The sequence below is a fragment of the Coenobita brevimanus genome, chromosome 60 (genome assembly GCF_032717465.1).
Source record: "Coenobita brevimanus isolate Jiangsu-jjx chromosome 60, ASM3271746v2, whole genome shotgun sequence".
NCBI classification, from domain to species: Eukaryota; Metazoa; Arthropoda; class Malacostraca; order Decapoda; family Coenobitidae; genus Coenobita; species Coenobita brevimanus.
This window is the reverse complement of record NC_137013.1, coordinates 32,308,385-32,322,656: the sequence shown is the minus strand read 5'-3', so window position 1 is coordinate 32,322,656 and position 14,272 is coordinate 32,308,385. Positions and strand designations below refer to the sequence as shown.

The 14,272-nt window shown below is 41.1% G+C and overlaps 1 protein-coding gene across 1 annotated transcript in view; it reads right to left on the bottom strand.

The window, feature by feature from the left end:
• Positions 1-417: 417 nt before the first annotated feature.
• LOC145403353 (uncharacterized) overlaps positions 418-14,272 on the bottom strand; it is a 122,105-nt gene continuing 108,250 nt past the window's right edge. The window contains exons 11-12 of the mRNA XM_080275142.1: positions 9,992-10,045; positions 418-1,067 (exon numbers count right to left, since the gene is read on the bottom strand). Of these exons, the coding sequence (XP_080131268.1) occupies positions 418-1,067; positions 9,992-10,045 (704 nt within the window). The remainder of the gene's footprint in view (positions 1,068-9,991; positions 10,046-14,272) is intronic.

Here is a 14,272-nt window from a genome sequence, read left to right as displayed (position 1 = left end):
ATCTAAAACATGATTTTTCATTACACACTATTTTCTGCATTTTTTTTTTTTTTTAAGAATAAATAGATATGCACACACTACAGTACCAACATTTGTCTTAAATGAGATAATGTATACACTCCTGTTTCAATAGTGACATTTTCAGACAAGTAACTCGAGTCATCAAACATCACATTCGGTGATACTAAAATTGGTTTCACAGGTTAATTCAGAAGAGAAACTGATGTTTTTCACTGTAACTTCAGTATCAAGCTCTTGAAAGAGAGGCAGAAGTTGAATGACATAACTTTCATAATAATTCGAGTGACTCTTCATTAATTCCATCAAGTCTGCTTAGTAGCAAACAGAATATCAGTACACCACTTAGTTTTGGCTTTAAAACAGTTAATGAAATGTCACAATAGCATTTGGGGGCTTTCACACCTGAGACACAGCATCCTCCTCAACTAAGCACTCTACTCCAATGCCTTCATCAATGCTGACCTGAGGGTGTGCTCGGGTCTTGGTCACATCCCCACTATCCACACTGCCCCTCCCAGAGTCAGGAACCTCACTGGACTCCCCTATTCCACCATCCTCAGGAATGGCTACCACCTTTAGAACTGAGATTGAACCTTTCCTCCTCTGTGTCCGTTCACTGCCTGACTGGTTGCTGAACTGGAGGTCTTTTGGAGGTAAGGTATATTTTTTTCGTAATGACTGTGAAACAGTTCTATTCACTAGCAGTGTATCTGTCTCTGCCCGACTGCCATCCTGGGGAAGCTTCTCTAAACTACGGGATCGTTGGATTGTGAGTTTTCTTCTTGCACTGCTAAGCAACTGTGGCGAGAGAGGCACTATGGGTAGTTTTCTCTTCTGTGCCAGTGGTGATCTGCTCCTGCTTCTGCTACTGGCACTGCTACTGCTCCTGCTGCCAACACGAAATATAACCTCTGGGGTGCGAGGATGTTCAGTGACAGTATCCAGGATGCTTGGTGCTGACACTCTGCGTCCTGTGTGGTGCTGAGCAATGAGTGCCGGTGTTTCCAAGTCTGAGTCAGGGTCATCAACACTGCTCATCACTGCACCTGGAAAAATTACTGCCATCATAATACACCATTTAATATACACTATACTATAATTTCTTCATTACCCCCATATATATATATATATATATATATATATATATATATATATATATATCCACAGTATATATACCAGGTATATATATACCTACACTTCTCCCATTAACAAAGCTGATTGTATGTAATTGTGAGAGTGTGTTTTAGAAAATGCCACCACACAGGTTTTTCCTTATTCCTGTTTGTGTGACAATGGGAATTCTGAATTATCTAAAGAATAAACCTATTAAGTGGTAGTTATAACAAAGAATGGTAGTCTATAACACAGAAAATATAAATGCACAATAACAATACTGTACTGTATACATATCAATCTAAACCAAATTCCCAGTTATTACACTATAAATATTTATACCTAAAATTCAGAATATGCTCTGATGGTTAGATGCTACCATATCACTGATGCAGGCAGGGCTGGAGTTGTCATAAGTTCATTAATGGAATGGATAATAAACCTAGTTTGCAGGTTGTAGTCTCAAGATATAAAACTACTTGTAGTGGAATAAAGTACTATTACATCACACACATCTTTTTTTACTATTTCACTGAAGGGAAGTTACATAACTAGTGTATTAAATTTTTGTCCTCTTTATAAGTTACTTAGTTCATTATCTATCTTCTAAAGGGATGATGGTAGTCGCAGGAGAAGGGCAAACTTCGGCCTAGAGTCCATAAGGCTCACATCCAGATGAACCTAGGGTTACAACAGCAACGTAAGTGGATACACAGTACTCCAAAAACTTTGTTATTTTTTCCAAATTATCAACTGCACCATTGGGATCTGAAGGAGCCTCTGTGGTGTGCACACACACACACACACAAAAAAAAAAAGAGGGGAGGGTTTTCTAAGTTTCTTCATCCATCCATCATCCAATCCTATGTTGCCCCATAAGAAGCGTAGGAGCCCGTGGCAAGGCAAGTTGGTCCTAACATTTAAGATGAATGATCAGTCTCACTCATCCCTGAGTGGCATTTTGTGAGCAATAAACCTCAAGCACCCCTTGGATATAAACCTGTACAGGTACCGGCTCATCTAATTAGAGTGCCTTAATTACTCATTAAACCACCAGGCACCATAATTTGGTTATATGGTTACCACCTAGCTTAGTAAATGGTTTCCAGGTGTACATGAAGCTATTTGGCTTGTCACTCAGTGTAGCGTCACCCACAGGTAGAAGAGAGAGGAAAGAATGAAGGGAAGAAAGACAGAAGAGGGTGTGTAAAGTCATTCGTAGGTAGAAGGAAGAGGAAAGAATGAAGGAAAGACAGAAGAGGAAGGAAGAAAAAGAGGAAAGGGCAGACACCCAAAGCAGCACTACATCACGTGAGTGGATGGTGAGTGCCCCCACCTACCACATCGAAGTTTCTCATATTCAAATTCTATTCCTCCGGATTGATGGGGAATTCGTTTCAATTCGTTTTTAAAGGCTCTGACATGCTTGCATGCGTCGGCCTTGGTCACCTAATGACGGTTCTCCATGCTGCACGATTCATTGCAGCCTCCCTGTTCAGTCCCTTAACCCTGAGGTCACACTTGACCTCGTCCCATGTCTTTCTCTGTCTACCCCTCACAACCCCACCCCCAATATTAACACTTCTCACCTTCCTCACCCAATTATCATCCCCCATCCTCTCCACATGTCCAAACCATCTCAATCTACCTCTCCTCATCACAGCACCAATACACTCCAGTCCCTTCCTACCTCTCAACTCTCCCATCGTAAACCCAGGCCACCCAGACCTTGCACGCAGGGATGCACTACACATCCACCTAATCATTGTCATTTCTGTAAGTCTGAGCTGGCAAATATCCTCCTCCTTTACTGCCTAGGTCTCACTACCATACAGTATTACACTCCTAACACATGCTGCATACAGAGACCCCTTAGCACGTAGGGAGAGCCCTCTCAATGTCAGAAGAGGCAACAACTCCCTGAACTTCTTCCGACCACTTCTCACCCTAGCCACAAAGCTAGCTCCAGCCCCACCTCCAGCACACAACATGTCTCCCAAATAACAAAACACTTCCACACACTCAAGAGATTCACCAGCAAGTTCAATCCTTTCACGCCTGGCAATCTCCACCTGCTCTCCCCGACACGCCGTACACATAAAATCAGCATTATCTCACAGTCTACCTCTGATACCACTACATCTCTTGTGCACCCATTTATCACAAACACAGCACAAGATGGAATTACTTCCCACGCCCTTGTGGCAAACTGCACATGGCCACTCTTCCTCGTCTTTGACAGTACCGCCACTAACCCTAGATATCATCACTTTTGTTTTATCTCCTTTTACCCTTATGCCCTTGTGCCCCTTACCATCTCTCCACTTCCTAAACCCTTCCTCTGCCTCCCTTTCATTCTCTGCAATCAACACCAAATCATCAGCATACAACATCTCCCACGGAGTCCGTTTCTAAAGTCAAGTGAGAGGGCTTCAAGTACCATGATAAACAACATGGGACTCAAAACTGACCCCTGATGCACACTAACATTCACGGAAAACTCCTCACTCAAATCTCCATTCACTCTTACCTGGATGCGAGCACCCACATACATAGCCATAACTACCCTAACCAGCCACTCCTCCAAGCCAGGCTTTCTCATTGCCCACTTCACCACCTCTGTAGGGACTCTGTCAAAGGCCTTTTTCAAATCAACAAAAACAAAATACAGATTCCTTCTCCTACCAATATATTTTTCCTGAAGCTGTCGAACAATGAATATGGCATCAGTGGTGCCCCTACCTGGCATAAACCCAAATTGCATCTCATCAATATTCACACTTTCTCTAATCATACCTTCTAAAACTCTCTCCATTACTTTCATTATCTGATCTAAAAGCTTTATACCTCTATAATTTCCTCTTTCCAGGGCATCACCCTTCCCTTTATACACATTTACAATTACACTCTTCAGCCAATCATCTGGGATAACACACTCATAAATAATCATATTTATCAGGTCAGTGACTAACCTCACCCTTGTATCTCCAGAGGCCTTCAACATTTCGGCAGTCAACCCAGACATACCTGCTGCTTTCCCCACCTTCATCCTGCCTATTGCCTCACTCACAGCAGCAGCATCAATCAAAGGCCAAGGGCCAAACACTGGATCTGCTGGCTCCAAAACTTCACCGTCCCAGTCAAACTCCTCATTCAACAACTGGCTATAATGCTCTCTCCATGCATCTTTAATATCCTCACTGTTCACCACTACCCTTCCTTCATCATTCTTCACACACTGCTCACCTATAATATACCGATTATCCCTCTTCATCAGATTTGCCACATTAAATATCATATTTTTCCTTTCCCCATGATTTAGGTTATCCAGTAAAAGTCTCTGTGACTCAGACTTCACCCTGTATACCACTCTTCTAGCCCTACGCTTGGCAGCCAAGTATTCCTCCTTGCTACCACCCTTCTTCCATTCCCGGGAAAAGCCTTCTTTTCTCCTTAACTGCAGCTCAATCGGTAGAAAGGTGGCTTGCGGTCCTAATGGACCCAGGTTCAAATCCCAGCTGGGGCAGGGAACAGTTTAAGGATCTGAATTTCATTAAATCAGGCTTTACTGATCTACCAGATGACCCGCCAACATGTCGTAAAAATACCCCGGCTACTACCAATACACCAGTCCTGTATGAGACAGCCCTAGCATGTATTCAATATGGACGGTGGGTGTTAGCACCGAAGTGGTGACATGTAGAGGTGTATGGTATGTAGGAGGATTGCTGGGCCTTGATACCAAGCTGTGAAGCCTATGCCCAGAGTCAGACACATTATATATAAAAAAAAAAGTTACTTTATGTCCTGGTGTACTCTTGTCCAACCGCAAGTTACATCAGTAACTCTCAAGAGATTGTTCTTGAGGGCTATGTACTGTTCATTAACGCCTCTGTCTACAGCTCCCTGTTCAGCCACCACTCTCCTCATCTCACTTTAGAAGGCATCCCTTACTACTTGGTTTTTCAGCTTCCATATTTTCCTCCTGGGTACATAAGTCCTCTTTTTCATCACTTGATGAAGTATACAATCCTAAAGTTTTAGGTCATTAAGTGCTACAGTTAGTGCACTATAAACAACTAAATTTAAGAAGCCATGGGAAAAAAAAAAAAAAAAAAAAAAAAAAAAAAAACGGCATTGTCATTTTACTGGTAACAAATTTTACAATTATAAGATGCAAGGGGGTATGTTATTGTATGGTACGGTAAATTAGATGCCTCCATTTGACTTACAAATGAACAGCTGACCACAATTCACGCCAAAACAATGCACGGAAAATATTATTTATGGTTCAGTTTCTGTGATGCAAGTAGCATTTGAGTACTGGCCATTTTGGGATATAACTAACAGTTCTCGGGTTAAAGCTAGTATAGTTGTGCTACCTCAGTCCGTCTGACTCAGCAGACCCATCACATGCAGGAAAGCAACTGCCCCTGCAGAGACATCCCCTGCAATGAACTGATGTTCCCATGTACCTGATGCTGCCTCACCAAAGCAAGGCTCAGGGATTATTGTGGTGGTCTGGTTCCTGGGTGGATGCTGTATTTGTATCTCTCCACTCAATCAACAGGGGAACCACAGGCTCCACATCACCCCATTATTTGGCTATATAGGTACCACCCAGCATAGTAAATAGTTTCCTAAGTTACAGGAAACCATTTGGCTTGTCACTCAGTGTAGAATCACCTGAAATGGAAAGAAGAGTAACAAACAGCAACAGAAAGGGTGTGAGAAATAAGAAGAGGGAGGACAGAAACTGAGAGAGAATGACAGACATGAATGAAGTAGGCAGCACTACATCAAGTGGACAGACAATGGGCATCCCCAACTACCATCTATCTATCTATTGCCAGACACCTTAATTTCACAAGAGGTGGCCACAAACAAATTGCCTCAATATTGCCCTGTCCCCAGCCATTTCGCTGCCCTATTCCCAGCTCATGCCCCCCTCTCTCATATACCTCTCCACTCCATCCCTCCATCTCATCCTTGGCCTCCCCATCCCTCACCCTCCCCCCCTTCCATCTCACTCACATACACTCTCCTTATCAGTCTCTCCCTCTCCATCCTCTCCAAATAGCCAAACCACCTCAATGTAGTTCTCCTGATGCTTCCTATCACATCCATATCCACATTACAATGCTCCTTCACTTCCTCATTTGTCAGTCTGCCTCTCCATGTGACTCCACATGCTCCTCTCAAATAACTCATTTCCACTGCTCTCTCTCTTGACTTCTGTCCCTCCAACAAGGTCCAAGCTTCACTTCTGTACATTAAAGCTGGAATCATAATACTTGCATGCAGTAACTTTTTCACTTCCATGCTCACTTCCCTATTTCTTATCACTGCTTTCAAGGAGACAGCAACCTTTCTTCCTTGTTGTACCCTTTAAATCACTTCACCCTCCAAACTTCCATCCTTACTCATCACATTACCCAAGTGCTTAAATGCACTCACATTTTCCATTTCCTCCTCATCCAACCTCACTGTACATTCACTAACTTCATCCCTCTTGAAGACCATACTTTACTCTTCCCTACATTCACCTTTAGATTCCATTTCTTACTCTCCCAAACTCATCCACCAAGCCTTGCAGCTCCCCTTCGACTTCACTTAACAACACAGTATCATCTGCAAACAACAGTACAGGAAGTTTCCAAACACTGCCCTCTCTCATTAGGGCCGCTCCAACATCCTCTGTCCTACCTTGTATCTCTTTTATAGCCCCATCCATATACAGATTGAACAACCATAGAGAAATGACACATCCTTGTTTCAATCCAACCTTTAAACAGAAAAATTCACTCAGTTCACTGTCCACACGCATTGCAGCCTTAGCATCCTCATATATATTCTTCACAGCATTCAACAACTTCCCATCTACTCCATATATTCTTAATACTTTCCACAATCCTTGTCTTTCCACCCTGTCATATGCTTTCTCCAAATCCATGAAGGCCACATACAACTTCTTTCCATCCAACTCTAAGTTGCCCCACGAGAAGCGCAGAAGCCCAGGGCAAGGCAATGAGGTCCTGACATTTAAGATGAAAGTGACCAGCGTCACTCATCCCTGAGCGGCAACACATGAGCAACAACCCCAACCACCCCCCGGATACAAACCCTCACCGGCTCAATCCGACTGGAGTGCTGTAATTACCCACTAAACCACCAGGTGCCATAATTCGGTTATATGGTTACCACCCAGCATAGTAAATGGTTTCCTGGTGTACAGGAAACCATTAGGCTTGTCACTCCCTTCTCTAAAAACTTTTCCACTAAAGATCTAAGAATGAATATCTGATCCACACAATCTCTTCCCTTCTAAAATCTCCCTGTTCTTCTCCACTTAAATTCCTCTGTTATTTCCATAATTGTCAATAATTATCCTACCATATACTTTTCCTATTACACTAGGAAGACATACCCCTATGATTACCACACACTTCTTTTTCTCCTTTTCCTTTGTATAGGGGAATAATTATACCTGACTTCCAATCTTCCAGGACTCTACCTTCCTCCTAGGCCAATCTGCACATCTTCCACATCCATTCTACTATTATCTCTCCCCTCATGCTTCAGCATTTCACCACACACTCCATCCATTCCTGAGGCTTTCCCCATTTTAGCTTTCTTCAATGCTTCCACAACTTCCATCCTACTGATTTCTTCCTCTTTTCTCAAATCCTTCTGTCTCCCAGCCATTCCCCAGCCACTTATACTCTCATTACTTTCATTTTCTATGTTCAACCATTCCTTAAAATGTTCTCTCCATCTGCTCACTTTCTCTCCCTTCTCCACTAGCACTCTACCATTTTTATCTTTCACTCCCCAACTAACTTCTTTGACACCCTGTCTAGCTCTCTTTACCTCTTTCCAGAACACCTACCAGTCTGGAGGAAACTGGCATACTTGCTTCACAGGATGTAATGGAACTTTAATTTACAGGACTTCTTTTAATTTACTACAGACTGAATGGCAAAGAAGAACATAAAGAATCAACTTAAAATGACAATCTACTGTACACCATTATTGAGCTGCATGTATAAAGAATTACAAAACAACACAGCAATATTTCACAGCCAGCATTGTGTGAGCAATAAACCCCAACCATCCTTGAAATGAAACCCTTACGGACCTCAACTGGCTGAGTACCAAAACTCACTAGACTATCAGGTGTCTAAGAAATTGGATGAGGGTAAAATAACTAATGCACTACATCTGTAGCACCACAACAGCCAACCTGTGATCTCCTTGTGTGTATTAGAGAACTGACGCAAAGCGAGAAGTACCCAACTGCAATAGGATATCGCGGAAGCAAAAGTGTGTCAATTTTTCAAAATTAATCTCTCACACTTCAGATGGAGGGATGGAGTGGAGTGGAGAGGTATATGAGAGAGGGGTGTGTGAGCTGGAAGTAGGGCAGTGAGATGGCGGAGAGACAGGACAACATGGAGGCGATTTGTCTGTGGCCACCCCTTATTGGATTAAGGTGTCTGGCAATAGATAGATAGACTTCAGACACCTCTAGTATTCTATTTCAACTAGTGTCAGATAATTTTATTAATCTGAGTGAATCATAAGAGCCTGAAAGTGTTAACAAAAAGAATTATTTAATTAAAATAACTAAAGTTAACTACCAGTAGTGTATACGTTTTTGTTCTGCCTCAACTCCAGCCCTGGGTGTAGGTAATGTGAATTCTAGGATTTCAAACTCAGCTTTGCAAAATATAGCATGCTCAGTTACTTAGTACTGGAGATAACTGTACACAATATACAATACTTCACCTTGTACTACACGCTAAATTGTTAACATTTTTTACAACGAGTTCTGTACAATGTCCATAACTGTATGCATGAGACTACACTACAAACCAATAACAATGGGGTTTAACATCAAAACTGCCTTCGAGACAGTAAGACAGTTCCATTTCTTTCACAACCTACTTCCCTAAAAAAAAAAAAAAAAAAAAAAAAAAAAAAAAAAAAAGGGGGGTTGCAAAGCCAAAAAAACAATTTCTTCCTCTGCTACAGAGGGCCTTAGGAAGAGCAGCTTTAGCTACCTCTGACCTCATACAAAAACACGAAGCTAGGGAAGGAACCATCTCAACACAGCCATAAGTGTAGGAGAGTTGCTAATACTCCACTGTGCTTATAAAATGATTTCTAAACTAACCCTCAAGATTCTAGTAGGGATGCAGGAGCTGGGGAAACCAAATGAGCAACGTCCATTCCACACCACGTGTCCCAAACTTTTATGGTCAGTGTCAATGACATTTCATGAGTACCGTAGAATTGTTCTCTCTCTCTCTCTCTCTCTCTCTCTCTCTCTCTCTCAGAGTATGCTGTGGTCTTCCTGAAACAGCACTTTAGCCTGACAGCTGCATGCAGCAAAAGGTTCTCTTCCTTTCATTCCGAATGTAAAATTACAGGAGCAAACATCTACGATAAAAAGTATCACACTGTGTATGTAAAACATATAGTACATCAACACATGTCCAAAGACGATACGTGCTTAGGAAAAAAATGACAAAACCATTACCATACTTTGTACAGATCCACACAAACAAGACAAGCTAATCACAAGCAATTCCATATATGCAAATAAAATGTTACTGTAGCATACACATTTTCATAATACAAAAGTAAATTAGTAAACTCTGAGACAATATTCGATACATTAATTTGGTGGAGTTCAGTATAAAAACAAAACTGAACAAAATCAGCTCTAAACAAGAACACATAAAAGTGCAGGCCATAAAAAATAAAGACAGGCAGGTGAACTGGCATGAAACAACAACAGAAACAGGCGTAGATGCAGTGACACAGGGGCCGTCAACACACACACCTGACGTACCTTCCTGCCCGGCTCGCAAAGCCAGTGCTGGTGAGGGCTCATACGAGCAGCAATCTGGAAGTGTGATATGCCAAGCTCGGAAAAATCTTCTTTGAAAACAAGAATGTCCCGCATGCTACTTGAAAGACAAGGAGGTGATTGCAGCACTCACACAAGTAATGATAACCACTGATAACATTTACATTCTTCAGCAGAATAACCACAAGAAATAAGAATGCAAATTTATTTCTTAAGTGTTTAATAGGTAACCATTCACTAAATTCTTTAAACAACTACTTAGAGTTTATTCATTTTATGGATGACTAGTAAATAATATATCCCTTCCTTAACTGCTACTTGATAAAAATGTATACCACTGTACTGTACCTCGGTTACATCATGGTCGTCTTAAGTTATAGATGTACAATATGCGAATGGAAAAGGTGTGCATCATGCACTATGATGCACCATGTGATTTAAAAAAAAAGCTTTTAGTCTCCAGTTCTGGAATAGATTACTGTACCCCTCTTACCCTCTGTACTGCATTTTCGTTAATATTGTGCAGGACCCCTACCATATTAAACTTTCTGAATTACATATCCAAAACCTAACAAAATGGCCATAGCATATGCAATGCTGTATTCTGGGTATATAAAAGCTTCTAAAAAATATAATTAATGTACTTTAATGGTAATATTAGAGAGAGAGAGAGAGAGAGAGAGAGAGAGAGAGACACTATATACTGTAATACTTTACCCTTTCCATAGTTTATACTGGTAATGTTCAATCAGCACACCTTACAAAGGTTTATTACTGATAAACTCCAGCTCAGAAATAAACTCCCACATACTGCTTTACATAATGCAAGTTCTGAATGGACAAGAGACAAAGAGATGTAAGTGTGGACAGCAGGTATTGGGGCAAAACCAAAGCTAAACAGCAATGACCGGAGTCCTGTAACCTGCCTATATGCCTACAATGGAGTTTGGATGGAATAAAGTGAGCAGAATTTGCAAAAGATAGTACATGAGTTATAGTCAGAACAAGATGAAAATTAAAAGTGAATGTGAAGAAAAATAAGATAAACAATGGTATGCAAGTGGAAAGATTATTACACAAAAGATTTTGGCAGGCAGTATATGGCTGAGATATGAAACAGTGATCTGCTGGGTCCAGGTAGGAGGTGAAATGCTTGAAGAGGTTGACACTTTCAAGTATCAGAGGGCTATATTGTGTAAATATGGCAAAATCGGGCTCGTTTGGCAGAGATCATTTCAAGGGAGAGTAACTGAAGAGCCTGATTGTATTTTGAGGGGTACAAGGGTTGGGACAGAGCTTAAGAGAGTCCAGTGTGAAATGTATTACTGCCAACACTCTCATGTGCTGTAGGCACGGAGAGGATGGAAGGTGTAAGGAACTGAAGTTAATGAGCATTATAAGATGGAAGAAGGAACTATAGGAGTGAGATGTGGAAAAGATGAGTTGGTAAATATGACTACAATGAGATGGTACAGGTAAGGACATGAATAAACAATGCATATAGATAAGGTGCTATAGAAAGATTGTGAAACTGAGATCAAGGGCAGTGTTGGTAGGGGCACAACTTATGTGGTATGGATGAAGACAGCACAACAGCACACTGGTGAAAGAGAAGGAGAAGTGCTTCAGAGAGAGAGAGAGAGAGTGGTGTGTGATGATAGGGTAAATTGGAGATGTTTCTGTCACAGCCATCCCCAGTTCAGGGATTCTCAGGAAGGAGGAGGGTGTTGGAGATAATGGATGATGATGATGATGAATGTTCTTTAATGAAGTTTTAAATCTATAAGAATACATTTCAGAAAAGGCAAGAGCATATTTTATCTTATGCATAATACTAATAAATTTTGCAGAGACAGAAAGTAAGGAAAACATACCATAATACCTCACTATATCTGACTGACTGAAGAAGATCTGTTTTGATATCAGCAGTGTTCTACCACATTATAATTTTTCTGAATGTACTGGACTACAGTTTAATATACTGTATGTGTGGAAGAAGTTGTGCTATGAGGTAAGTTCAAAACACTATTTTAAAAATGGATACAGTACAATCATTATGCTATCTATCTATTATGCTGAAGACAATAATACAGTATAAAACCAGACAAATGTATATGATCCTTAATGATACTTAACCTCCATGATATTTTACACGTTCAGTTTCTTTGTTATGCATGGCCACAGTTTTTAAGACATGGAGCTGAAAATCTGCATTAGTACATTTACAGGTTGAAGACTAGTTTTGCCCTACAAATTTTTTATACCATCTTTTTTTTAATTGCTGTTGTTGAAATTTTAAGTGGGTTACAGGTTAGAGGCAGGTGTTGCCCACTATATTTTTGTCTGGAGTCTTACAGGGGGCTAAGTGCCCCTCATACCACTTTTTTTTTTTTTTTTTTTTTTAAGATTCATCATTGACTAGTGTGTGAAAATTGTCGTGGAATGTCTGCTGAGTATTGTGAACTTGATATAAACAAGAACAGCGGTAGAAAAGGTATGACGTGTCAGAAGATCTGGCGAGTGATGAACAGAATGGTTTCCAGAGTGGCAGACAGTGTGTAGATCAAATGACTGGGAAAGATGACAGAGAAAGCTTGTAGGAAGGCCTCTAATATTTTTAGAAATTTTTCAGTTCACAAATGGCACATGATAGAGTGAAATAGAGAGACTGTAGAAACCACTGTGTATGTATGGTGCAGAAAGAAAACTGCTAAATGATGTAAAGGGATGGTTGGGGCTTATTGCTCACGCAATGCCAATCAGGCATGAGTGAAGCTGATCATTCTCATCTTAAATGCCAGGAACAACTTGCCTAGCTCCGGGCTCCTACGCTCCTCATGAGGCGGTATAGGATTGGATAATGGATGGATGGATGGATGAAGAGTAGACAGATGTTTGAGTGAGTGGTCCAATCTCAGTAGACTGTTTGTGTGTGTGTGTGTGTGTGTGTGTGTGTGTGTGTGTGTGTGTGTGTGTGTGTGTGTGTGTGTGTGTGTGTGTGTGTGTGTGTGTGTTTACCTAATTGTATTTACCTAATTGTGATATACAGGAAATGAGTCGTGGAGTCCTGTCTGTTTCTCAATGTCAAATTTTGCTTTAAACTCGATTAAGTTTTTAGACTGGACGATCTCTTCGTCCAGGCTATTCCACAGGTCTATGTATCTATAAGGAAAACTATATTTCTTGATATCCTTCAAGCAGCTTGGCCTCTTCAGCTTCATTCCGTGTCCTCTTGTTACTCTCTTATCCCATACAAACAGATCTTCTCTGTCAATTGTATCCACTCCCATCATGGTCCAAAACACTGCAATCATCTTGCCCCTCTCCCTCCTTTCCTCTAAGGAAGGCAAATCCAGCTTTTCCAGCCTCTCTCTGTATGACAGATTTGCCAGACTGGGGACCATCTTGGTTGCTGTTCTTTGTATTCTCTCAATCTTGTTTATATCTTTCTTTTTGTGTGGGGACCACACTACTGCTGCATACTCTAACCTAGGGCGGATCATGGACACTATCAATTTTCTCCTCATCTCCTCATCCATGTGATGAAATGCTATTCATATGTTAGTCAAGAGTTCATACGTCCCTCTAACTGTCTTGTTAATATATTTTTCAGGTGACAAACTATCCTGGACCAGCACTCCCAAATCTTTCTCTTCTTTCACTTTTGTGATTGGTTCATCACCATCAAATAATTCAGTGATGGCCTCATGGTACTTTTACCCATTTCCAATATTTTATAATTTTTTGCATTGAATTTCATTTCCGACATCCGGCTCCAATCATATATCCTATCCACATCCTCCTGCAGCATTTTACAGTCCTCCTCTACATCTACCTTCCTCAAGATCTTTGCATCATCAGCAAACAGACTTGCATAACTATTCACTCCATCTACCATATCATTTATGTTAATCAGGAACATTACTGGCGCCAACACCGAGCCCTGTGGGACTCCACTTGTTACTTCCCTCCATCCAGACATCCTATCCTTTATTACTGTTCTCATTTGCCTGTCTCTCAAAAAGTCTCTCATTCATTCCAGGAGGTTTCCCTTCAGTCCTCCTATATGCTCTAATTTCCACATTAGTCTCTTATGGGGTACCTTGTCAAAGGCCTTCTCCAAATCTAAATACTGTACACACAATCCACCCAACCATCTCTCTCCAGAAGCACGTCAATCGCTCTTGGGTAAAAACTCAAGTTGGAAACACATGACTTTCCACTTCTAAATCCAAACTGACTACCAGACAAAATATTCATCTC